Below are 26,703 nucleotides of genomic sequence, written 5' to 3' on the forward strand. Positions count from 1 at the left end.
GACAAAAATATGGCAAAACAAACAGGAGTTGATGCTGACTAATATGTTGGTGGACACAGTTTTAGTCATACAGCTCCTTAACAGACACTCCTAACCATCACCTGGTTTCCTTTTTTAAGAAAAAGTCTACCCTTGCCTCTTAGGGGTTTACACTGTTAGGTTTGTGCAAAGCCAAAGAAATATGCTTGTTATACATATGCACATGTGTTTTTGTTGCTTATAATATTTTTATATGTTCTGTTTCCCTCTGCTCTGTGGCAATAGACAAGTTTAGGAAATTATTAAGGATTTTAGTTATTTGATAATGCTTTATGAAAATAGACAAGGAGAATTGATGAGGGAAACAAACATAATTTTAGAATAAACCATTAATTTTGATTATTTAGTTTTCATTTAAGAAGTCAAGATTACTGGATTTCCTTGGTGGTTCAGTAATTAGGATTTGGTGCGTTCACTGCTAGGGCCCAGCTTCAATCCCTGGTCAGGAACTAAGATGTTACAAGCCACATGGCATGGCCAATAAATAATAAATAAATAAGAATTTAAGATTAGGATGATACTAACACGGAGAACACATAGGATGGAAAATAATCTGTTAGGGTGTGATAGGCTGAATGAGTGAAGGGGATCCTAGAAATTCCTAGAAAGAAGGTCAAATGCTATAAAGAGTGGAGGTGTGAAGTTCAGCTATGCAGAGAAGACATTATTTTAAAAGGTAGCAGTGACCACATTTACATTTTTTTTGGCACCCTGACATTTAGAATTTTATCTAAATGTCAGATTTAGATAAATCTAAATCTATTTATAGATTTAGTTTTATAAATTTAGATTTATAACTCTAAAACTATTTATAAGTCTAAATAGTTGGATTTCACCTAGATTTCTGTTCTTGGGAAGAACCACTGGTTTCGTTTTCCTTTGGTTAATCCTTCATTTTCTTGATGAATTGTTCTCATGCTGTTGGAAAACTTGCTTTTCTTTGTACCATTAAATCCCTCGAAATATGTAGAAAGTGAGAAGTAGGTGTGAAGTTTGAATCTCATGTGTGTTTCCCTTTTGGTGTAAATGCACCAAGAGCTTGTAGATCCAGATATTGCCTCTTGCAGAAGCCTCTCTGCACGTTCAGAATGCACCACAGCCTAGGACCAGGTCCTCGTGTAGTCAGCTGACAGCCAGGGCTCGGGGTTGAGTTTCTCAGTGTTGAGAATCATCGGGGCGAATGGCATTCTGAAGATTCCTTAAGCAAGACCTGTAGACTGGGCACTTCCTTGGGGAGCTTCAAGGGTTGCCCATTCCTGGCCCAGACACTGGAAGCTCACGGGCTGGTTTTGGGGCTCCAAGTGCAGATCCTGCCCTGCTCCACTTTGGATGCAGGGCTACATACTCTGGAACGCTGGCCTGAATATGGAAGATTATCCATTGTTTTTATACCTTGTAATCTTTTCATGTGTCATGGGAACCAAATTCCATCTAATGTGTTCAGTTCCATGCTAAAAACACCATTAATCCGACATAAACAACAACCACAGTGCTCTTTTAAATCAAGAACTTAACAGTTGGTTTTCCCCCCTCGTCTAGCAAGATAACAGGGAGATGTTCCGGAGCGTTCGACACATGATCTACGACCTTATCGAGTGGCGGTCGCAGATTCTTTCTGGAACTCTGCCCCAGGATGAGCTCAAGGAATTGAAGAAGAAGGTCACTGCCAAAATTGATTATGGAAACAGGTTTGTTTGTTCAAAAGATAATTTCATGCTTACATTAACCAATATAATGGCATCACCGTAAGCCTTTAGGAGACTAAAATCCTATCTTATGACAAACAAAATTTCTAACATCAATATAATGGCACAGTTTTCTTTCTTAAAAGGATGAGGTGTTTTCTATTGCATCCGGAGTTTTCTGAGTCATTGTTGAAACATACTCTCTTCAAGAAGATGGGGTAACCTGTCCCCATCACAGTGATTCTCGCAACAGGAAATTTTCCTTTCTGCTGACAGCATTTGACCCTGAGTCCAGACGTGAGGGCCCTTTGTGTAGTAACAGGCATCAGCCTTCTTTCTGTGGAATCCTATGTTCTGAAAGTTGGAGGAGACCTCAAAGGGCACTGTAGAACTTGTCACCAGTGTAGGGACACCGGATTTGGCAAACAAAAATAAAGCCAGCAAGTCTTTTTTTTCTTTTCTCTGCCATCCTGTGTGCGGTTGAATTTGCTCCTCACCATGTCTTCTCACAAGACTTCAGGATCGGGTGATGCGTGGCCAAGACACAAAAGCAGAATGGTCTCACTCCCCAGTGGATTTGAATGAAAACTGGTAATAAAATCAGGTAGAACTCCAAAAGAAGACGTTGGAGGAGACGCAAGCTGAGTTTACAAGGAGCCTCCCATTTGAGGTGGCAGACATGTTTATGCTGTGTCCAGGTCACTGGCATCTTACCATGTCACTCTGAGGACATCACTGCTGTCTGAACAGCCGAGTATGTTTTATCGGGAAGATGATTTTTCTCCATGTGTAAGAGGTTTTCTGCACCAGTGCTTTGGCTTAGTAGTTTTGTGAGACCTTTTGGGAAAAAAAAAATCCAGCCCCCTAAATTTGTACTTCTGATATAAAGATCATATAAGTGTTCTATCAGAGTAGGTCTCATGCAAAAGTTCCCTCTTATCGCAGGGCACCGCCCAGCTCTGCTTGAGTGCCCTTAGCAGTGGTGTGCTTACTCACCCATCGAGGTGCGTGTTCCAGTGTTGGCACGCTCTTCTGCTGCATAGCCATCTCAGGCCTTCCAGGTTCTGTAACCAGAAGGAGGCTACGCCCTTTTCTACTGGACGACTATTTGTTAATATAATGCCAGAGCTGCAAGAAGCCTTAAAAAGTATGTGGTCACACGATCCCCAGATGCTGGTCTATATCAGAGTCACTTGGAAAACTTTCAAAATGCTGGGACCCACTTCTTAAGATCCTGAATTCTCACGTCTGGAATGCTGACTGGAAATCCCTGTCTGTAAAAATAGACTTGGACCGTGATGGCCAGCAGATTGGGGAACTAGTGGCTCAGTCCAACCCCCTCATTTTATGTGTTAGAATATAAAGCTCAGAAAATAGGACAGCTTCGCCCCGAGCCATTCAGCCCAGGGAAGTCCTGGAAAAAGGAAAGAAGCATTTTGTATAATCAGAATTATAACAATTCTGCTTTCTGGTAATTCAGACTTTCAAGTGTGAAAAGTTTCTAAAAGCTACATTATCAGTAAGAGGTAGTGTTTGGATTAACTACAGGAGAAGGTTTTTGTTTTTTTTTTTCCCCCAGAAAGCCAGAGACTTCTGGGTATAGGATATTAGATGTTGTTGCAGTGAAACTCATTTCAAGACCACCTGCTTGAAAACTAAACTTCTGGAGCTTTGATTTTATTTCCTGTTGGAGTATCATGTTTTGAACTTATGTCCAGAAACCACCTGCTTAATTTGGCTGTGGGAAGCTACCAAAATACATTATGTCATGGAATAATCTAGTTAGGAAAGGAAGTATTTCCAAACGTGATTTACTACTTGGATAGGAAATGCAAGTCCTTAACAAGACAGATTTTTGTCCAAGAAACTCATATCCACTGTACACAAGTATAGTGCAGTGGTTCAGCACGACTCAGGAAACTAAACCTGCTGACGTGTTATCAGACTCATCCACACAGGGCGTTCAGGTGTGTGACCTTCAGAACAGAGAAGCAGGGGTTAGTTTGCCTAAGTGGAGGCTTTTTTGCAAAGTCAGTTTGTCAACTCTTCGACTTGTAACTGTTGAAAGACATTCTCTAATTGAATTTATCTTTATTTCAAAAGATGCTTTCTTTTGTCTTATGGTTAAAAAAATAAAAAATTTGCTGCCAAGAGTTGGACCATAAAGAAGACTGAGCACTGAAGAGTTGCTGCCTTTGAACTGTGGCTCTGGAGAAGACTCTTGAGTCCCCTGGACTGCAAGGAGATCAAACCGGTCAATCCTAAAGGAAATCAACCCTAAATGTTTACTGCAAGGACTGACGCTGAAGCTGAAGCTCCAGTACTTTGGCCACCTGATGTGAAGAGCCGACTCATTGGAAAAGACCCTGATGCTGGAAAAGATTGAAGGCAGGAGGAGAAGGGAGTGACGGAGGATGAGATGGTTGGATGGGATCACCAACTCGATGGACATGAGTTTGAGCAAACTCTAGGAGATAGTGAAGGACAGGGAAGCCTGGCGCACTGCAGTCCATGGGGTCACAAAGAGTCAGACACAACTTAGTGACTGAACAACAATAGACTTTCAATAAAAAGAAAAATCCCAAAGGCAAAGTAACAGGCATCTGTGGTTAACATCCTCGTGTCTCATTAAAAGAAAACAAGAACACACCACCGTTTGTAAAACTCTTGGTTTCTTACTTTATATAGTCACCTTTGTTTATTCTTTAAATAAAATCGTGATAAAAACCACCTAAGGGGAAATGGAGAGACTGTTGCCAAAAAACATTTCCAGATATAGGATGGACAGATTTATTAGCCAGATGCTGCCTGTGTATTAAGTTGGCCACTACATTTAGCCATCTGGCCAGAAAGTTTTCTTAACATTGCTGTGGATGACTTCCATATGTTCCATGTTGAAACAATAGAACGTCTTTATTGAAAATCTTCTGATAGGCTAATTAAGGGATTAGAACTGACTCTAGGTAGAAGGAAAGTAGTGCCATGGAACCTACCAGAGAAAGTGGTGAGTGTTTCTCTGCTTCAGCTTTTCCTCCCTCCCACCTCTCCCCAACCTCCAACTGTATATATATTTGGGCATATGGGTGTGCATGTGGCCATGTATACATACCACAAATTTATATACACACACACCCCCAGTATGTGCATAGCGTGTGTGCGCTTAACTGTCCATATTGTTCATGTAGTAATTAGCAACAGACATTTCATTTGGGCTTTCTAGATCTGTGAATATAAGTCACTATGGCAATGGAAGTCATATTTGGGTAATTTTTTTTTTTTTAATTCCAAGGGCATACACTTTAAGTTAAAATGACAGTGACCTCTCAGAACTATGTTTCCTGATACTGTGAGAGTAACCCTACTCAGTTGCTAGGACTGAAGTTTGTTGGTGAAGTTCTGAATTCTTCTTGTTCTAGAATCCTTGATTTGGACTTGGTGGTGAGAGATGAAGACGGGAACATTCTGGATCCAGAACTAACTAGCACGATTAGTCTTTTCAGAGCTCACGAAGTAGCTTCCAAACAAGTGGAGGAAAGATTGCAAGAAGAAAAAGTAAGTTCACCTCTCTGTAACATGCCATTTACACCCAGGGTACGTTTTCTCAGTAACAATTTACAACATTAGTGAAACATCACCAGGGAAGCTCAGGATTACATTAGCTACACCATGAAAAGGCCCAGCTTCAGCATGTATTTCAGACAGTGATGGATGGAAGGGAGCCCAGCGTCAAAACATGCTGTGGATGACCTGAAGGCTTTTCATCCCTTGAGCGGGGACAGGATATTAATGACACTGACTTTGTGGTCTTAACCCATGGGCAACAGTACCCCATTCTGCATTTCCTCTTTGATAGGAGTAGGAGAGGGGTCTGTCTAAGCTTGATGAGGGCAGGGAACATGCATCTTACTGATCTTTTTCGTCTCCCATGGCCGTTAATGGTAACTTGTATGTAGTCAATACTCAGAACACAGTCGGCTGATTGAGTCATCCATTCATTCAGCAACTGCTGAACGTCTACGGTGCCCCAGGTCCTGGGGCCATAATGATGAATAACACGGAGATGCCCTCAGAGAGTTTGACCTGATGGGAGAATCAAAAATTGAATAAGCAACTGCACGTGTAATCTCCATTCTGATTGATTGATTGGGGCCCTAAATGTTTTGTATCTGAAGTAAATACTCGGTACAACTTCTCACGGTACTGGGATCATCGCCCCAGGCATATGCTTTTCAGCTGGGCTCATGCACGTATAGACATCAAGGAAGACGCTGCATGAAGGGCTTTGCTGTGTTATTGCAACTGGTTTCGCATGGTTTTCTGTTCTGTAGGGGATGAACAGAGCAAGCGTTAGCCATAAGTGTTGCTCATGTCACCTTTCTGTCCTCTTGTTTCCACTGACAGTCTCAGAAGCAGAACATAGACATTAACAGACAAGCCAAGTTTGCCGCCACCCCTTCCCTGGCCTTGTTTGTTAACCTCAAAAACGTGGTCTGTAAAATAGGAGAAGATGCCGAGGTGCTCATGTCTCTCTACGACCCTGTAGAGTCCAAGTTCATCAGGTCAGTGACAGGCCCCTGTCCTTCCTCTTTGGTCACTGCTGGGAACATGGCCTCAGAATTGCCCCAAAGTGTCGCTTTCGTGGGGAGCCCTTGGGGCCATCAGCTGGCCAGACTTCCCCCAAGCAGCTGGAGTCTGGGCCAGGAGCAGCTTTCCAGCAAGGACGTGGATATTTGATTGTAGAGTTGGAGTCCTGTAATGTTTTCAAAACCTGGCAACTGCATGACTTAAGGACTGAAGTCCTGCTTCCTGTGCTGTCTTTATGGGATGCTTTGTTTGTGGGCCCTCTTCCCTGCTCCGTAATGCTCTAATCCTAATGTTGCTTTTTCGAGCTTTGGTTCTCTGTGAATGTCATTTCTGGACCTTTGACCTGCTATTATTTCTCCAAGGTGATTGGATGGGACACAGTGTCTAGATTGGTGCCTGCTGCATAAAGGCTGTCTGTCAGTGAATATGTGTTGAATAAAATATTGTAAATCCAGTCTCTTTCATTTCTCATATCTCATGTTCTGTCTTTCCTAGTTCTTGTTTTTGTTCCTTGGTATAATTTTCTCTTTGTCCAGATGTAAAAAGTATGGTTTGGACTGTGTGTGAAGTGTGTGTGTGTGTGTGTGTGTGTGTGTGTATAAAGCTCCAGAATCTTCACTCATATTACTGAAAATTTAAGAACTTAGTATATGGCAGAAAACAGAACAAATTTCATTGTCACTTCCGATAAAGACTTTATTTCTTCTTGTCATAGGATTTAACATATATTTTTAGGTCATGTTTGGCTTATGGCAGGCTTGAAAATCATCATGAAGTTTTACTTTGAATAAATGGTGAATTTGAGACTGTAGTCATTCCAAATGAACAAGTATGCTTTTAATAAAAAAACTTTTAACGTATACACACTACTCTGTATAAAGTACATGTACTTGGACCTACTGTATCGCACAGGGAACTATATTCAGTGTCTTATAATAAACTATAATGGAAGAGAATCTGAAAAAGAATTTATATACGTATAACTGAATCGCTGTGCTTTACACCTGAAACTAACACAGCATTGTAAATTAATTTTAAAAAAATTGTTAAAAATATAATAAAAACTATGAAATGCCATTTGCAGATAGGTCCTTTCAGGTTATAATCCTGGACATCCGAACTGAAAACCTCAGGAATTTTGTATTGGCAGACCTTGAGTACTATGCTGTATGGAAATTATATGTATGTCAATGGCAGAGATGCTCTATCTGACGTGGTTGCTATTTCTGAACCCATACCGTTGTCTGCATAATGGACCTCCATGATATTAATTAAAAGTCACTGAGGATGTACATTTGGTTCCCTGTTCTGTTTGGAAAATTAATTTGCTTTTATTTCCTTTTTTTTTCCCAAGTGAAAACTACCTGGTTCGCTGGTCAAGTTCAGGATTGCCTAAAGACATAGACAGATTACATAATTTGCGAGCTGTTTTCACTGTAAGTGCATCCAAAGATGTTCATTTGAATTGCTCACCATTCTAATGACTATTTTTAATGACCCCTGTCTGACTTCTCACTGCCTTGGAGCCTGGGTCCTTGGGATGCCGGGACTACTTGTTAATTTCCTGTAATAACGTAGCTGCCCAGAAACCTTCTGGGTCTCTAGTCACCCTTTGAGTCCCCATGACAGAGATGTACTACTCCATGATGTTGAGTATGTCTCTTAAACTTAGATCTTAAATTCATTTAATGCTGATTGACTTTTGTGATTCAGCTGCTCTTTGTCTTGTGAATCACTTATTAAAATGCTAAAAACTGGTTGGAAGAGAAGAGTGGCAATCTATCTCTCTACTGTCTGTTGCAATTGAACCTGCCTTGAGTAGTGCTTCTCCACAGTAATTTATGGAAATTAATATTTCCAGGACCTGGGAAGCAAAGACCTGAAAAGGGAGAAGATCAGTTTTGTGTGCCAGATCGTCCGCGTGGGCCGCATGGAGCTGAGGGATAACAACACGCGGAAGCTGACCTCGGGCCTGCGACGGCCTTTCGGGGTGGCCGGTAATCCGTTTCCTTCCTCTTCCCGAAGGCTCTCGAGATCAGCACCTCTGAATACGAGCTGCTGTTGAATACTGGGTCGTGGGCCGCTTGATGTATAAGCTTGACTGTGGGAGAGAAGAAACATGTGTTTGTTCTTCTCCATGTGGGTTCACATCGACACGCGGCTTGAGGTCTTTGTCCCACCAGCTTCGGGCGCACATCCCGTCTTTGATAGGACAGTGGACCCCGCTTCCTGATGGAGACCCTGACCCACATGCCCCACATACTCGTCCTGGAGGAAAGCTAGTTGAGGAGGGTTGTGGTGTCTCTGACTTGGTGATGGATTGATTTAGGAATGAGTCTGCACAGGATTGGACAAGGAAATGGCAACCCACTCCAGTGTTCTTGCCTGGAGAATCCCAGGGCCGGAGGAGCCTTGTGGACTGCCGTCTTTGGGGTCGCACAGAGTCAGACACGACTGAAGCGACTTCGCAGCAGCAGCAGCAGCAGCACAGAATGGTCCAAGTGATGAAGAGGCAGGAGAAGCGCAGAGGACAGAGCTCTCTTCACGTAGGGGCTTTTTTTCTCTGGTGATGATGCAGGAAAAGGGAGAAATGGGCTGTCTCTATGGAAGGACAGGAAAGTGTCCCTGGGACGTCCTTGTTGGCTGACCTCTCAGTGTCACTCTCATTTTTCACAATTTGGGAAACGATGTTCCCTCACGATTAGATGGCTGCCGTTCACTGCACAGCCTTCTATTTCTCCTCCTTTTTGTGATTCTTGGGGTTTATATACATACGTGAGAAAAACTCTTCCTTTCTGATACATCGCTGGATTTCTTGTTTCAGCGGCAATGGAGGGGTTCTTTACCTGCATCACCAGGAAGCTCAGGGCTTTCATTATTATGTTGAGTTTTGTTTTGGCCTCTTTTAAGGGCTTCCCCAGTGGCTCAGCAGTAAAGAATCCACCTGCAATGCAGGGGACCAGGAGACTCGGGTTCAATCCCTGGGTCGGGAAGACCCCCTGGAGGTGGTAATGGTAACCCACTCAAGCATCCTTGCCTGGAGAATCTCATGGACTGAGGAGCCTGGCAGGCTATAGCCTGTAGGGTCACAAAGAATTGGACAGGACTGAAGAGACTTGAGCAGACATGCATGGCTCCCTTTAAACAGATTTTTTAGAGCAGTTTTAGGTTCAGAGCCTAAGTGCCCAGTGGGGATGAGGTGGGGAGCGGGCAAGTGATCTCTTACCTCCCACGTTCAGCCCAGAGGGGTGGCTGTCCTGAGCTGTGGGCTGGTGTGTTTCTGTAGATGCTACGTAAGGACCTGAGCATTCTGCTTATGTATTTCCCAACTTGCTACTCGTATCTCCACTCCAAGAGGGAGGGAGTAAATGTCATCATGCAGTGTGGTCATGGAACATTTTGGGCACAAGAGGTACGTATTTTAAGGCAGTGATTCTCAGTCCTAAATATATTTCTCATATACACTTAGATACTCATATACACAGTCCAGGGAGCTATTAAAACATATTCTTGCCTAAGTACCCTGTGCCTGTCCTTGAACTTGGATCTTTGTGTCTCTTCTGACTGTTGGCAGAGGATGAGCCCCTGCAAACAGTTGCTGTGCATCTTGGCCACCTGGATGCTCAGTGCCAGGTTGCTATGAGCAGGCTGTGGGGAGGCATCGCTCTGAGCCGACCTGGCCCTTTGCCCCAGCCTCGTGCTTCTCATCACTTCTCATCATGCCTGCCCGACTTCCTGCCTTTGCTGTCCCTCCTCCATCAGCAGCATCCCGACGTCCCCCTCCTTCTGCCCCTGCATCCTGGGATGTCACATTTCTGGGCTGTTCAGGTCCTCCTCCGTCACACACCCATAGTGACTATGTATGGCTGGATGCTTGGCTTCCTTATGGCAGACCCTCACACATGAAAATAGAAATACTTGGGCTCTCGGATTGGGGGTGATGCCCCCAAGTGCTTTACTTCTTCCTTTGACAGCAGGAACCTTTGAATGCTCAAAGTCCCAACCACGGCAAGACCAGTGAGGGAAGGACATGGTGATGGGCAACTTCAATGCCTTCTCTGCTGAGTTCTGGGCTGGGGGAGCCCCAAAGGGACTGTCAGTCCTAGAAAGTAGCAGAACTAAGGCAGCTTTCAATTTATGGGTGCTCAGACCAAGGGTGTGTTTCTTGCTCACATGCTGCCTTCTTGCCAGTAGTTGCTGGGCCCCTGGACGTGTCCAAGGCTAGAGACTAGGGAGCTTTGACGAGAAAGCTGGACCATTGGGGGGGCCTCCTAGTCGGTTGGTGAGATGAGCCCCATGGTAGCAGAGAGAGGTCTGTGGATGCAGGAAGGTGGCTTATTGCAGACTGGGCTGTGGGAGATGGCCTCCTGGGTACAGACTCACTCGTTATGGCCCATATAGAGCTGGTTGTCTGAGCTGCTGCTGCAGATGCCAAAAGACTGATTGGACTGGGGCTCAAACAATCGCTGTGTGTGATGGTTCGGAACTGGTGGTCAAGATGTGGTCTTGGGCATAGGAGCATCTTAACATTAGATGGGATGCTTCTGTTCCCCCTGCAGAGCACTTTTCCCATTTTTGGGTGGAAGGGGAGTGGTAGGGATGGAAATTGCCCATGTTTAGTATTTGGTTGTATGTCATTAGGGAAGGGATTGTGCACAAGGAGATACCCGGGACTCGTTGCTCACTTACCTGCAGTCAGGTGAGGAGGCTGAGCAGAGACAGAGCCTGTGTCCGGCACCCTGGGCTGTGCATGGGGTTCTTCACTGTGTTGGTCTGAGCTAGGGCTTCGGAGATATTCTAGCCACCAGGTTGTGGGCGAATTCGTTTAGGTCTTTGAGTCTAGTTTCTTCAACTGTATAGGAGGTAAGTGTGAGGATTAGATGGCAAGTGTCCTTGAAACACTGTCCACAGATGCCAGCTCAAGGTGGCTAAACCGTTGCCATGTTATGACTGCCTCCTTATTCGGGGGCCGGGAGACTGACATGAGGCTGCAGAACGGTGCTGCCCAGAGTGGTCACCCTGCCCTAGGTGGCTCTTTGGGCATAAATGCATGAAATCAAAGTAAAAATTCAGTCCCTCCATCACACTTGCCCTGTTTCACATGCCGCTTGTGACAGAACATTTCAGTTTGGACTTCCCTGGTGGTCCAGTGGTTAAGAATCTGCCTGCCAGTGCAGGGGACACAGGTTTGATCCCTGGTCTGGGAAGATCCCACATGCTGCGGAGCAACTAAGCCCATGAACCGCAAGTACTGAGCCCCTGCTCCACCGTAAGGGGAGCCGACGCAGTGAGAAGCTGGAGCACCGCAGCTGGAGAGCAGCCTCTGCTCGCCACAACTGGCGAAGGCCTGCAGGTGTCGGTAACGACCCAGCACAGCCGAAAATAAAATAAAGAAATCAATGAGTAAAGAACAATAGAGTATTTCCTCATCTCACGAAGTTCTGCTGCAGAAAAGAAGCTTAATTGGTGCCAGTTGGTTAATAGAGGAGTTTGTTAAATGGAGCTTTGCTCTTTAAGCCCCAACCCTATTTGGGCAGGTTGGGTAACTTAATTGGTCTTTCAAATGTGGAAATGCTTTAAACTTGAATATAGAAAAAAAATTCCACTGGTCAGTTCATGCTTTTTGGTCAGGAGACATTCTGAAGTTCTTTTGTTTGTTTTCTGTAATGGCAACCTTTAAGCACAACCATCTCTTTTTTTCTTGTCTCCAGTGATGGATGTAACGGATATAATAAATGGAAAAGTAGATGATGAAGACAAACAGCACTTCATTCCCTTTCAGCCGTAAGTATGGGACAAACCAAGTGCTTAACCCCATAGAATATGGAAAATGTGTGTTTGTAATAGTTATCTTTATAATTCAGTTTATAAATTCAGCATGAATAGGAATTGATTATTTTATAATAACGAGACGTCTTAGTCTTTTAGTGCAGGGCGTTTTTGCAGCCATAAGAAACCTGGGTCAAAATTCATGGTCTTGAAGTAGAAGGTTTTACGTGTGATCCCAGACTTGGCTTATCATGTAGGACACGCAGAGTTACAGTTCCTCTCTGGACGTGAACATCTCCTTACATGCGGATGAACTGAAAGTATTCACATTTTCAAAATACAGTACTTCAAATTCATCACCATAAGTTGCTGTCTTCCAAATAAAAAACCAAACAAAATAAGACTGAATTCTTTTGTAAAGCGAGAAAGAATCCTTGTAATTTTTCTGTCCCTGGGTTGCTTCAAGTGGACGCTGCCTGTGCTTGCCGTGTTTAGAGTTTATGTAGTTCTAACCCGAAGTCTGTCGAGAGGCGTGGCGAGCTTGGAAAGCACTCCGGGGAGCTTCATTAAATTGACTCTCCGATTTGAAGGCAGTTTCCGTGGAAAAGGTTGAAAGAATTGGTGTTATTTCCCAGGAGATTAAAGCCAGAGAGGGCACTTGGATAATGGTCTGTAGTCCCTTCAAGGGCACTTCTCCGCCTCACACGAGGTGGGGAGAGAGGAGGAGGAATTAGAGCGGTTTAGGTTAATTGCAAGAGGCGGCTTCCTCCTGGCGGTATGAAACCTTAGAGGAGCAAATGATAAATCGAGTTAGAGTGACCTGTCATGGTGCCCTGCATTCTTGTCTTTTCTCCTCATTTCTGGTTTCTACTTGATTCCGGGCTTGAGAGAAATTTTATTTTAGGCAGTTTGGGTTGTTTTCAGGTGCTGACCAAGGGAGTTTGGAGGCCCGTGACGCTGGTGGGTGGCGGGAGGAATCCTATCCTGGGAGGTGGGTTGGGAGGGCAGGAGGCAGGAGGTGGTGGTTTCCCTTTGCTTCCTGTCTTTGCACGACGGACCAGGCTCTTAGTCCCAGGCTGGAGAAGCACGTATTCCAGGTGGAAACGAGTGGTTCCTTTGCAGGCAGGTGATCTGTTCAGACAGCATCCCCAGGCATGGCTTAGAAATTTAGAATAACAGAAAACCATCAAAGTGCTCTAAATTGGGGTTCACATTTGTGTATTTCACCCCCACAACTGGAGGCAAAGGTTTGTTGTGGCTTCATTGGTTTGGAGCTATTCTTCTATGCAACACTAACCACTAGCTACATGTAACCATTTGAATTCATGAAAATTAACTGAAATCACTTATTTCCTGCCATCACAGTGGTCCCATCTAAAGCCTTCGGGACCACAAGTGGCTAGTGGCTGCCAGATCAGTCAGTGCCAATGGAGAACATTCCTCTCATCATGGAATGTTCTGTTGGGTGGTGATATTAATACTTTGGAATCACAGCCAGTGATGAGAGTTACAGAGGGAGCTTGGTTCTACAGAATCTGGAAGTTGGTTTAGTAAACAAGGGGAACATCATCTTGGAATCTGAGTTGATATCATGGTAATAAATAAAGCACAGCAGTATGAAATAATAAGTTGCCCATGAGAAAAAAAGTGCAGCCCAGTACTGTTTAGCATGCTGTTTAGATATTAGACCTTAGAGTTTCTTCATGTCCAAATGAACCACTGCATTAAAATTACCTGTTCCCTATTAGTGTCTTATGGGAAAAGTCAAAGAAAAATTTTGAGTTATGGTTTGAAAAGTGAGGGGGTTATCAGTTTTAGACTCACTAATCTAAATTTTACTGGGACATGTTATGATCTCCTTGAGATGGCAGGTTGCTGCCATCTTTTTCTGTCTTGCAGTGAAATGTCCACTTTAAAAAAACTACATGTTCAACTCGCATTGTAGTTTGTGACTTCTTGCTCCATTAAAGGAAGACTGATATCCAGATTCATATGTTCAGTGTTAGAAACAAAAGAGAAGCATGATTTTAATAGCAAAATAAGCAGTGAAAGTAGTTCTTTGGGAAATGCCATGCTAATGAAACCCATTTTTTGCTCCATTAAAACTGATTGATTATATCACAGGGTAAGTTCTAGGGGAGGAATCATAGTGTACATTTCTCTCTCTCTCTCTGTCTTTTTTAACTTGGGGAAGTAAATGAAAACAGCCCTTAGCTCCCTTGAGTCATGTGGGCTCACGGGATAAATAACACTTGTCCTTGTTTCTGGAAATCATTTTAAACATTATACACTTATCTTCTTGCTCACTGCATGTTGTGCTTGGCTGTGCTACATGGTATTTCTCTTTGCCCATGTCGCCTGTTTGTATTTATTTTCTCAGTCCTGGTACACCTTCTGTCAAAAGCTCCTGATCCATGAGTCCCCCAAACACTGATGATTTATATTCATAATTGTGTCAGAGTTTTCTCCTCAGACATGGTTGTTGTGTTCTCGGAAGACTATGCCATTGTTTTCACATTTAATTATTTTAGGCTATGTTGAGTACATAGTCTGATGGAGCAGGGTATGTACTCAAGCTTCCCAAGCAATTGGGTCTGAGGGATCTTTTTTTTTTATCTTAATTTTGCTTTTCCCTTCAAAGCACCCACTGCTTGACCTATGCAATATGGTCAGGAATTACTGAAATAGAAGAAATGGTCATAAACATCCCTTGCGATTAAATGCTGTTCAATCATGTTACTTTCAGATCAGTTCCCTTTTTGTAAATTGTCTGGTAGGCATGGAATGTAGCTCTGGTGCACCCTTATTTCCTGGGGATGGAGTCGACTTTGTTTGCTTTACTTCTCTTGCGTGGTTCAGCATTTTCCTGATCGATGCTCTTCCCTGTCTCTCTTGTCACCTATCCTGTCCTTTGTCGTGCGTTGACTCATGACGACTCTCTCCCACACTTGGTGATGATGCTCTCTGTTCCCTTGTTACCATCACCCATGGGTCCCTGTACCCCTTTGTCTCCTGTGGTCTTGCTCGTCCCGTGCCCTCCAGGCTCGCGTTGGACGACGCCATTCGACACAAGCCGCTGAACATGTCATCCCGTTTTTCACCCAGGGTGGCAGGGGAGAATGACTTCCTTCAGACTGTTATAAACAAAGTCATTGCTGCCAAAGAAGTCAACCACAAGGGCCAGGGTACGTATCCTATGGTTTTGTTCCTCTAAGTGTCCATTTGCATGAGCCTGGGAATATAGTGTGTGGTTTGAATTTTAGTTTGATGATGATCATGACGTTGGGGATGATGGTGAGAATCGTGGTATTGATGATGATGATAATAATGGTGGTGGATGAAAACCGTGATGGTGATGATGACAACAATGATCATGGTAACGGCAGTGATAATGGTGGTGATGATCACGATGATGATGCTGGTGATGCCGGTCATGATGATGACAATGATATTGATAATATTGATTATGGTAATGGTGATAACAGTGATACTGATAATGGTGATGATGATACTGATGATGCTGATGACGATGCTGATAACAAAGATGACGATGATGATTACAAAGATACCGATGATGGTGATGCTGCTGACGCTGATGATGGTGGTGGTGTAGGGTAATGGTGTTTACTCATTGTCCCTGATGTACATACAGCCTGAGAGGCTTTCCTCACTGGTCATCTTCGTAAGCACTGCCGAGAACCAATGTCCTGGATGAGAGAACATTGACTAGGATACAAATACTAGGATCCTAGGATTAAACACTCGGAAAGAGCCCAGAGTTGATGGGCCTGGAAGCAACTCCTTTGTCTTCCTCAGACGTCTCCAGCCATCTCCGCTGTTAGAACACTTGAGTGACTTCAGCAGAGAATGAAATAGCTACCCCCTGCCTGTGGTTTCACCATGCTGTTTAGAGACACACGGACATTCAACACAGCCTAGCTCCCCGTGTGCGCTGTCCTTGCTGCTTTTTCCTCCCTTGTGTTGTGAGCTAAGCACTGCCACGATGTTTGGCAGGGCTTCCCCACTCCATACCCCTGAGAAAGTGGTTCCGTTTTGCAGACCAGTTCCCCTTCAGCTTTGCAATCGAGGGGATTTCTCCTCCCTCGCTCACCTGGCCAGTCATCGTTTTTAATCCCACGCTGACAAGTTTCCCAGTGGCTGACCTTCTGTTGGCAGAGGCTGTGAATCAATCACCTTGGGCTGGTGGCAGGTGGCACTCGCCTGGCCGGGAGGGCTGCTGGAAAACAAGTGTTTGCTGAGGCCCTGCCTCCAGCCGGAGGGGAAGTCACCTTTAGAGTCGCCCAGGCCTGAGACTGGTGGGACGATCCACTTGTTAGTCCTTGATTAGAGGCAGGCTTGCCATGAACTCCGTGGGGCTCAGGTGAACGGACCTGCTTCATTGTCTGGTTACCTCACATCACTAGACTTTTAAGAGACAATTATCTGGATTCTTTTCCCATTGTTCTGAGGGAGAGTGTGAATCAAGTCTGAAAAATGTTCTGCAGGAATTAGCCTCTCCTGTCCCTCTGGGGGACTTCCTTTTGGTTTGAACCACCATCCCCCACCCCCGGAAAACAGCAAAACCAACACCTCAGCCCAAAACATTAATGAACCGTGGCCTCTGTAGACAGAGCAGTTTTCAGCTGACCCGTCTTCTCATCAATTACCAGCCCTCCCAATTTGCACTTTAATTGAAAACCACGGAGAGGTCCAATTAAAGCTGTTTGATTGGAGTCACTCTGGGGCGGGGTCCCCAGGCCTCTGGCTCCTCTTGCAGTGTCATCAGAGTTTTGATCCACTTTTATTACAGGGTCACCTGGGAGAAGTGGAGACTGGTGGCAGGCCAGCTGGAACTTGCTTAAAAAGAGGACCAAGCCCCACCTCTGTCAGTCTTACTGTTACTGTGGCCAAGATCTGTGTCAGAGATGGGCAGAGGCCAGGGTCCCCGATTCCTTGGACTTCTCGGGGAGGAGGGGTGCTTTCAGGTCATGGTAAGAGCTAAGTGACAAGGGCATTGACTGCTTGCACATGGACCATTGTGGCTTCCTGAACCAAACTGACCTTGGGCCATGTCACTAGCTCATGTTGGCTTTGAAACAGAAGTGATGGAGTGACATATTTCCGGGGCTCACTCGCAGGCCTATTTCAGTACTTTCCAGGGAGAGCTGGGCAGGGCCCAGTAAATGCAGCACAGAGCAAGCTGCAGGGTCTCTGGGGTTTTGCCCAGCGGAGCTCCTATTTCCATCAGTGGTGACCGCTTGAGTCACAGTCAAGTGCATGGAGCCATGGAAGGGACTTGGAGAAACATGACCTGTCTCTTTCGTATTGGCCTCCAGGCTTTGGCCTACTTTAGGTTTGTATTTACATCTTTCCTTTTCACAGTAGACAATATCTTTTCTATTTAGCCAAAGTTATTCTAAATCCTGGACCCAGAGGTCCTGGTATTTTACCTGCACATTGAATCCTCATGTACGTCTAGCCATCTACTCCTATTGTTTGAAATACGTGCATGCCTGCCTGCTAAGTTGCTTCACTTGTGTCCAACTCTGTGACCCCATGGACTGTAGCCTGCCAGGCTCCTCTGACCATGGGATTCTCCAGGCAAGAATAGTGGAGTGGGTTGCTGTGCCCTTCAGCAGGGGATCTTCCCAACCCAGGGATCGACTCCTTTTGAAATACAGCATATGTTAGTTCCCTTTGTGTTTAGTTACTCTGGTTAAGCAAAAGTCAACCTAAAATATACTTTTCCTTTGAAAATTGGCCTCATTTCCTCCTCTGAGGAAAGGGTTTTAAGCCTAGCATAAACAGGAAAAATTAATCTCTGTGTTTAAATTATAACAAGCTGTGTCACCTAGTTATCAGTTTATCAGTGAGTTGAGCAAGCTGGTACTGATGTTATCTTCTGATGGGCGGGGGGCGGGGGGTGGTGTCCTGCAAAGCTGAGCAAGCAGGCCAGGCCCCCGAGGGCTCCAGGATGGGAAGACCCTGACCTGCCTCCTGAGAGTGACCCCTCCACCCCCGCCAGGACGGCATGTCCTTGAAAACAGCTGACAGAGCCCCTGCTTTGTCTCCTGCGTTTGACTTTGTTATGTGTGGGCTTTCTCCCCTCTTATTGTTTGATCGCTGCTCCAGGAGTATTTTATACAAAATAAGTCAGCTTTGCGGAGGGCGGGCGGGCGGACAGGGCTCACAGGGTCACCGTGCTCTCTCCTGGGCATCCTCACGTCTTGTTTCGAGGGATTGGAAGTCCTTGTTTCCCCCTTGGAGAAGGGGGTTGGGTGGCATGAGTCTGCGCTTCGCTGTGACATTGTGAAACAGAGGGAAGGCCGCCCTGACTGCTGCCGTCTGTCGTGTGGGTGGTCCACGGGTGGCCCACAGCCTGGTGCTCCACCGTGTTCGTGGCTTCCCTTCTCGAGGGCACGAGACGACTGCTTGTTTTCGTGGGTTCGTGGAGCTGCCTGTGTCCCTCCCGAAGCCTCCTCTGCTATCACCCTCCTTGGGAGAATGGTAAATGATAGCCTTCTCAATCCCCTCCCAGCAAAATGCTACCTTCTGATTTACCTTCAGCATATTATCAACTCTCAAGAGTCATCAGGCCTGGGCTAGGGTAGCACGTAAGTGCTGTCAGGTCCTTCGGGTACTCCGATGGGGGATTCGTGTCCCAGGTGGTCAGATGCTGGTACCTCCCCCATGCCAGGCTCCTCTTCCCTGGCCGCTCTCCTTTTCCTTACCCACCTATATTTTCTCTTGAGGCATTGCCTTGTGAATTAAAAACTGCTCATTCATTGAAATGGATTTCGTGAAGACTTCTGCAAACGTACAAGATGTGAAGATGTATGAGATATAACATGACTCACGCATCTGTTGCTTTTCTAGGTTTGTGGGTAACGCTGAAATTACTTCCTGGAGATATCCATCAGATTAGAAAAGAGTTTCCTCATTTGGTGGACAGGACCACCGCGGTGGCTCGGAAGACGGGCTTCCCGGAGATCATCATGCCAGGTAAGAATGGAGGAATCCTGTAGTCCTTCTGTGCATGTGCTGGATGCAGCCGCTTTGGGAGTGTTTGTGTAGCTGCCACAGAGAGAGACGTGTACCTGGGAACTCAGGCGAGCAGAGAGAGTGAAGCGTGTAAAGCCCAGCGTGGTGGTGGGTTATCCCGCAGACAGGAATGTGGTCAGAGTGACAGCTAACGAGGGATCAGGCCCAGGGGAGGCAGTCTCTCTTGGCTATATTACTAAGAATCTGGGAGCACTGGTGTGGAGCGACTCCTGGTGATAAAGTAACAGGGACAAGAGGACGGAATGAGCATTGGCCAAAGACCCGACCCTGAGACCTCCAGGTGGTTTCTATCGCCGGCTGGGGAAAACACCACCACGATAGCAAGTGAACCCACTGCTGCTCTGCGCTCTGTTGCCGCCCCAGTCAGGATGCCTGCCATTTGTCTTCTGCCCGCCTTCCCTGGTCTGACATCCTACTTACCCTGGCTGAAAGCACAGAGAGTGTTTGGATTCACTTTTTGGCTCCAAGGAATGGACTGATGACGACAATGGGGCAGGCTTACAGTGATGGCCCTGGGTCTGTCCTGTAATCCCTAACAGCGTTTGAATTGTCCAGAATATGTTCACAATGGAGGGAGTACAGTTTGGGTAAATGCACCCTAGTGTGTTCCAAGTTTAGAAAATAGCCCTCTGGGTCGGTTACAGGTTAAATGACTCTTCGCCAGAGTGGTCCACCCCCCTGAAACCCCAGCCACTGGCCTCAGCTGAGTGTGCAGGCTGGTGTCATAGCCCTTGCTGCGTGTCTCACCTCTACCCTTCTGTGGCCCTGGGCAGTTACCCCCTCTCTCTGAGCTGTGTTTCCTGCTCTTGGGCATGAGAACAGTAATGATTCCTACCTGGAGATCTGGTTGGAGTTAGGATGCTTTAGAGCTTAAGTATCAGAAAGCATGAGACCTACTCAAACAGCCTCACCCTGGGGATGTTTGTCGGTCGTGTGGCTGAGGAAGAGAGACAGAGCCTGCAGCCGGGTCAGCCTGGACCACCAGCTGTGGTTCTCTGCACCGTCTGCTTTACAACTTGAATGTATCCTCTGGGGACAGGTCCTGTTGGCACCCATCTTCTTCCCAAATCCCAGTGTCCTGAAGCAGATGACATGCTTTCCACCCAGTGTTTCCCAACAGGGAGACTGATCGCCATCCGACCCGGCCCGCTCAGGTCCCCTGGGCGCCCTGGACAGTGACAGGCCAGGGCGGGGACAGATGCCTGTCGGCCACTGGGACTTCCGGGAGGGGGCAGCGCCTCCCGAAGACAAGGGTTGGATGAAGGAGACAGGGACACAGTCTGGATGGAGAGCTGATCAAAAGGAGGAAGGAGGAGCAGGGAGGGACAGCTGGCATGAGTGAACATACAGGTTCCATACAGCCAATCGGGTGAACATACAGGTTCCATGAAGAAGCCCGTGATGTTTACACCTGATTCCCACTCAGTGTGTTGGTTATCACACCAGTACCGCCCCCATCCAACCGGGGTTAAGCTTATTAAACTGTTAGTGACATCCCATATTAAGGTTAATCTGTGATATTTACAATATGACTTCCGTTACCAAATAACGTTCATATTAATCATCAGATTTGATATCATGAGATCTTGGGAAGCCTATGAATCTTAATCCCTGATATCCGTGGGACACTTTTTGGTTTGCAGATAATGCTGCCATTAATTACCTAGCTTGATCCTCAAAAGGATCTTGGAAGCCTCCACATGGGTGTTGAACTAATTCCCATCATGATTAAGCCACAGCCTCAAGTCACATGGCTAATGAGCAGTGGAAATGAGGCCAAACCAGCCTGTGGTCAGCACTTGCCTGTAGCCCTGGTGCAGGGCTTTGCTGTAGGTTCACAGGGAAGAGCTGGTTACTCAGGTGCTTCAGAGTTATTACTTTGTTTATTTTAGGGCATGTCAGGGACATGTTACCTCCGTCCCTCCAGGCAACTGTGGCTCATTGCCAGTGCTGTTACATTGATAGGAAAAGACATCTAACATCGGCTAGATGGAGTGTTAGCCAGACTCACCTGTATAGGAGGAAAGTGTGAGACACTGCACGTTTAGAAATGATGGGACATCTATCGCTTGTAGACGTCGTCTGCTCTATACACAGCTAACGAATTTGGTCTTCTCGTGGCCATATCACTTACATATGGATTTGAGATGGAGATTTATACATGAGGACAGCATCACTGACGTCAGGAGCCCTGTGTGCACCAGGGTGCTTCAGAGTTACCGCTTTGTTTATTTTAAGGGCATTTCAGGGGCATGTTCTTTCTACTCCCTCTATCTCTCCACGTGATTGGGAAACCTGGGAAACTTCTAGGTCACACTGGTTGTGTCTCCCTTACGACTGACAGACTTAAAGAGTAAGTCTAAACCTCTAAGATAATCTCCTAATAGGTTTGTGGGGAAACTGTACAGCTGACCATTGTTCTGGCTTGTTCTGTGTGTGTTCTGAGTCGGCGCTTGGCATTCCTGCAGTGAGCAAGCCCGGCTTGAGGGACTCACCCATGTTCTCTGGGGCTGAGGGATGCTGAGAGACTGGGAGCATCTTACCCTTGGAGGGCACGTTCATTCAGATCCCTATGTCTAGCCTGGTAGAATCTGTGCCATGCAGTCACATGCGTGTTTATGGAGACACGCGTCTCCTTTGCACGGTGGGAGAGCTGGCCGTGCCACCGTTGTCCCTGCTTCTCACAGCTTCTCGTGGCCCGCTGGAAATTCTGGGGTCCTTCCGAAGGATCCTGGTGGGGAGCATAGGAGCTGAGCTAAGAAGGTGGCTGGAAGTGTGGACGGGCCCCCTGGGTCTGCTTCCAGCTCCTTCCTCCCCAGAATGAGAGCCTGAGAGGCATTTGCTAAGACCCTCTCATGAGTGCTCACTGGGTATGCTGACCTCCTTATGGGATCTTACTTCTGGATTGGAGCCAGAATCTCTAGGCCAATCGGAGGAGGAGACTCTGAGGTTCAGCCACCCCGCTCCCCAGCATGTGCCGCTTCTCTGGCTGCTGAAGCCCCCTGTGAAGCTGTTGTAGCCCTTTTTGATGACAGCCTTGGTGCTCTGATAGAATTTTCAGGTGGAGAGACTGTGCAGACCACCTGCCTGATTGATAAGGTGGTTTAGTGGTCAGTGGCCCCGAAGGTTAAGCAACGTGTCTGAGGTCACACAGCAAGGAAATCAACTCTGAATATTCATTGGAAGGACTGATGCTGAAGCTTCAATACTTTGGCCACCTGATGTGAAAAGCAGACTCACTGGAAAAGACCCTGATGCTGGGGATGATTGAGGGCAGAAGAGGGTGACAGAGCATGAGATGGTTGGTTGGCATCACCGACTCGATGGACATGAGTTTGGGTAGGCTCCGGGAGTTGGTGATGGACAGGGAAGCCTGGCGGGCTGCGGTTCATGGGGTCGCAAGGAGTCGGACACGACTTGGCAACTGAACAGCAGCAACCTGGACCTGCAGCCTTGCCCCCTCCCCTGGCCCTGCGCACCATCCTTCTGAACTTCTCCGTGGTCCGTTCAGCGATCGCAGCCCTGCTTCCTTCCAGCAGCTGCTGTGGCAGTGGTAGCCACCCACAGGGATTATTGCAATGATGACTTTTAAATGAAAGCTTAATTTAATAGTCAGAGACATTAAAAGCCAGAATAGAGCCATCTAAAAAGCAAAAGAGAAACAAACCAGCAGGATTTTTTTTTTCCTCCTGGAATCCTTGTTCTTTGCTCAGAGCAGGTCATTTGCCACTCTTGACAGAACCCTTGCTTGTGTCCCCCGGGGGAGGGAAGTTGTGTCAGACGTGGGAGGCGGCTAGACGGACGGCATAGCAGTCTTCAGAGGGACGCGGTGCTTCCTGTAAATCACGCCGCTAATGAAGCTTGCAGAGTTTTCCCAATCGGACCCTTACCAGGGGCTTCGTGTGTTCTCAGCTGCAGGAAGCGTCTTGAGCTCATCTGTTGGTGTGTGTGGTCGTATTTTTTTTTTTTTTTTTTTGCATGGTTTAAGGCCCATCTCACTTTTAAACTCCTGAGTCTTTTCTTCTGCTCCCTGTGGCCTCGTTCAGGATCCTGACAGCTGCCTGCCAGGAGGAGAGATGATCCTTTGCAGAAAGTTTCTTGACCCATCCCTAGTCCCCGATCCTGGGTGTCACAACTCAGGACATTGGCTTGTGGTTCAAATGCTGCTCTTTGTTCAACTCCTTAGTGGAATGGAAAGGAGGCCAGGGTTGCTGGTGATCCTCGGGGTGCTGACTGCTGAGACGCAGATGACAAGGGCTGGTGATGTGGGTCGCAGTGGGCCATGGATGCTGAGGGCTGGGGTGAGGGTAGGGTTAGTGCAGACCCACTGACCGCATCCGAGATGCTCTGGGCACAGGCTGCCCACAGAGTGTAGGAGCCCCCTGCCCACGAGAAGCCCCGAGCTGATAATTGGAGGCTGAGACATTTTCTTCTTTCCTGCAAGTCTTACAGTGATGATGCAAATTGCCTTTGTCATGCTATTAAATGCGGAGACTATTTTGTAGAAAATACTTCATAATCACCTAATACAGTATTTATGATACTCTGCTCAGAGAGACAGGGAGTTAGTTTGGCAAAATTCACAGTTACACGATGAATAATGGATTGGTTTCAAAGGTATAATTTTCCCCTCCCCAGGTGATGTTCGAAATGATATCTATGTAACATTAGTTCAAGGAGATTTTGATAAAGGCAGCAAGACGACAGCTAAGAATGTCGAAGTTACGGTGTCTGTTTACGATGAAGATGGAAAACGGCTGGAGGTACTTGTTGTTGCAAAGCTGAACCTGTGGTGTTGGAGTCTTACCTCCCTCGTGTGCGCCTTGCCTCTGCTTCAGAATGTGAAAAGCCAGTCTTGTTTCTCGGGAAGAACGTTTTTTTGCCGTTTCTTCCTTTTCCCTTACCCAAAAGGGCTGGTTTCCACTGGGTCCCGCAACCGGACGGTCTCTGGATGTCCCTGGGGTCCTGACCACCTTTGCCAAATCCCTCCTGGGCCCCCGCTTGCCAGCGTAAACCCAAGGCTTGGAGGGCGAGCGGCCACACTAGATGTTCACTAGATGTTGATAGCATCTTTTGAGCCTGGAGGAAACTGAGGTCCAGAGAAATCAATCAACTTGACTGAGGTTAGAGAACCCATGAGAGGTGGAACTCGGGCTGGAATCGGGGCCTCTGACCCTGTGCTTTACTGGGTGGTCGTCACAGAGACCTCCTCCACTGTGGTCGCGGCTACCTGCAGGTGTCCTGGGCAGGACTTGGAGACCGTGACCTCCTCTGAGGACTGGAGGCTGTGCCCAAGCAGGAGTCCCCGCCAGCTGCCTCTCTGGACCATGGCTGCATCATGGGCTTCCCGGGGCCCCCGTGGTCCAGAGCAGTGTCCTGCGGGTACCCCTGAGGCTCGGCTCTGCCTGGAGGGGGGGTGTGTCCTTTCTCTCTAGGCGGCCGATATCCAGTAGCTCTGCCCTGCTATCTCTCTGGAAACAGACCGTGCTGCCCCTGGGCTTAATGGTGTCTCCTTAGAGTCGAGTGGTCAGTGTCTGTGGCTGGAGGAAGCGAATGGAGAATGGTCCACTCCTTTTTGATCTGTAGAGCTTTTTTCCAGCCACCAAGAGGCAGGTGGTTTCCTGCTGGTCAGGGTGAACATTACTAGGGGTATGGAGGATGGAGGACAGTAGCATCTCCAGACCGTGTGGCCATAGGATCTTAGATGTCTGCGAGCAGGGTTTTCTGCTGGCTGTCGGCCCCAGCCCGACCCATCCTTCGTCACTAGGGGGGCGTGCTCTGTGGGCCCCGGGGTTGTTGGCGTTCCCGGGGCGCCCTTGTGTCTTCCTGGCTCATCTAACGGGTGGGAGAAGGGAGATGGATTCAGTGTCAGGCTCTACGAGGGCTGATGTGAACTCTTTATGCTTCTTTTAAAGCATGTGATTTTCCTGGGCGCTGGTGATGAAGCGATTTCAGAGTACAAGTCGGTGATTTACTACCAAGTGAAACAGCCGCGCTGGTTTGAGACGGTTAAGGTATCATCTCCATGGCCCTGTTCTCCCGCGGGCTGGGTTATGAGATGCTCATTTGTACCCCGAGGATGTCGCCCCCTTGCACCCTCCCCCGCTCTGGGACTGCCTGCCAGTGGGTGCCCTCCGCCAGCCCCGGAGTGCGTTCAACAGTCGTTCAAGAAGGTTGCTAAGGAACCTCGCTGGTGTTTCTTGGAATTTACATTTACTCTCATCTCCTTTTGGACGTAAAAGCAAGACTTTCCTGGAGACAAATGACAGAGTCCTTTACAGACCGCTATTGTCTGTCTCTACTCGGGTCTGTTTTATGTAAGGCGTGCTGTCTTTACAGCAAATGGAAAAAAAAATAGAGGTGATAGTACATGGAGGACATCATTGGGGAACTGGATCCTGTTCCTTCAGCTGTAGATGCTCTGAGATTCCTAGTGCACCGCCCGACACCCCCGCCCAGCCCACCGTGAACCAGCCCACACTCCATGGGCTTGGGTATTGGGACACCAGGCCAGTGGTTGGCTCTGGGATACAAACATTAGCTATGAGATTACGGACACTCTTGGCTTAAAGGCAGCATGTATTGGGTATTTTTCCTTTTACTCTAAGTCCTGAAAGAACAGCCTTCTTGCTGCAGCCACGGGCAGGTCTCCACAGTTAGGAGGGAACATAGGTACCTCCAAATTGGGGCTAAAAACATAAATGGCAACTTTAAAAAATAGACTCTTCACTGTGAGCATCAGTACATTAAAAAAAAAAAAATTGAAATGCCTCTTCTAGACTGTGTGGCATTCTGGACAGGATTATCTGGTGTAAATTTTCAAAGGGCGTTTGCCTTTGGGAAGATCACAGAGGGGATGAAGTGTGGGGTAGAAGTGTGTGGAGTGTTCCCTGATGTCTCAGCGGAATGAAGCCGATCACGGGGAAGATGCATAAAGGTGCTGACTTTCCCTGTTTATCCCGCAGGTGGCCATCCCCATCGAGGACGTGAACCGCAGTCACCTTCGGTTTACCTTCCGGCACAGATCGTCCCAGGACTGTGAGTAGCCACATGCTTCGTTAGCCCGTGTGTATTGCTCATTTATTCCAGATTGTTCTAGACTGTGGTTACCATAACACAGGGAGGTCTTGACCCGCCAGCTCCATGTCCAGGTGAACCCAGTCCTGTGTGTGCTGTCCACTCTGGTTGAGCTGCTCCCCAGAGCTCTTCATTTTTCTTCTCTAATTGGTCCACCGAGGTGCCCTTCCTTCCTACTCTATCCTTGGGTTCATCTTTCCCATTTGTTTTGTGGGTCTGTCCCATCCGTCAGAAAATCGCTGAGCTGTAACAGACAGATTTCTCAAATTGCTTTTAATGCTGTTTGTGCAGAAAACCTTGAGCCCTCTCTGGCTTTGCTGGCGGCCACTGGCATCTGGAACTCAGGCTGACCTTTTCTCGCCGGTGTTGGTATAGCCTTGGACATGATGCCAAGACTTTGGGAGGAAGGAACAGCTGTTTACATCACTCACCTTCCAGAAGGATTTAGCATCGAAGATGAAGTTTGTCTCATAGGCTATGTTGAATT

At 47.0% G+C, this 26,703-nt stretch overlaps 1 protein-coding gene across 2 annotated transcripts in view; it reads left to right on the forward strand.

The window, feature by feature from the left end:
* DOCK1 (dedicator of cytokinesis 1) overlaps positions 1-26,703 on the forward strand; it is a 544,913-nt gene that overhangs the window by 72,508 nt on the left and 445,702 nt on the right. For both annotated transcript variants that reach the window (XM_061162908.1, XM_061162909.1), the window contains exons 6-16: positions 1,579-1,727; positions 5,141-5,276; positions 6,126-6,283; positions 7,663-7,744; positions 8,170-8,305; positions 12,020-12,092; positions 15,183-15,262; positions 18,954-19,079; positions 23,778-23,902; positions 25,055-25,153; positions 26,105-26,177. In XM_061162908.1, the coding sequence (XP_061018891.1) occupies positions 1,579-1,727; positions 5,141-5,276; positions 6,126-6,283; positions 7,663-7,744; positions 8,170-8,305; positions 12,020-12,092; positions 15,183-15,262; positions 18,954-19,079; positions 23,778-23,902; positions 25,055-25,153; positions 26,105-26,177 (1,237 nt within the window). The remainder of the gene's footprint in view (positions 1-1,578; positions 1,728-5,140; positions 5,277-6,125; positions 6,284-7,662; positions 7,745-8,169; positions 8,306-12,019; positions 12,093-15,182; positions 15,263-18,953; positions 19,080-23,777; positions 23,903-25,054; positions 25,154-26,104; positions 26,178-26,703) is intronic.

This window comes from Dama dama, chromosome 15 (assembly GCF_033118175.1).
Source record: "Dama dama isolate Ldn47 chromosome 15, ASM3311817v1, whole genome shotgun sequence".
Classification (NCBI taxonomy): domain Eukaryota; kingdom Metazoa; phylum Chordata; class Mammalia; order Artiodactyla; family Cervidae; genus Dama; species Dama dama.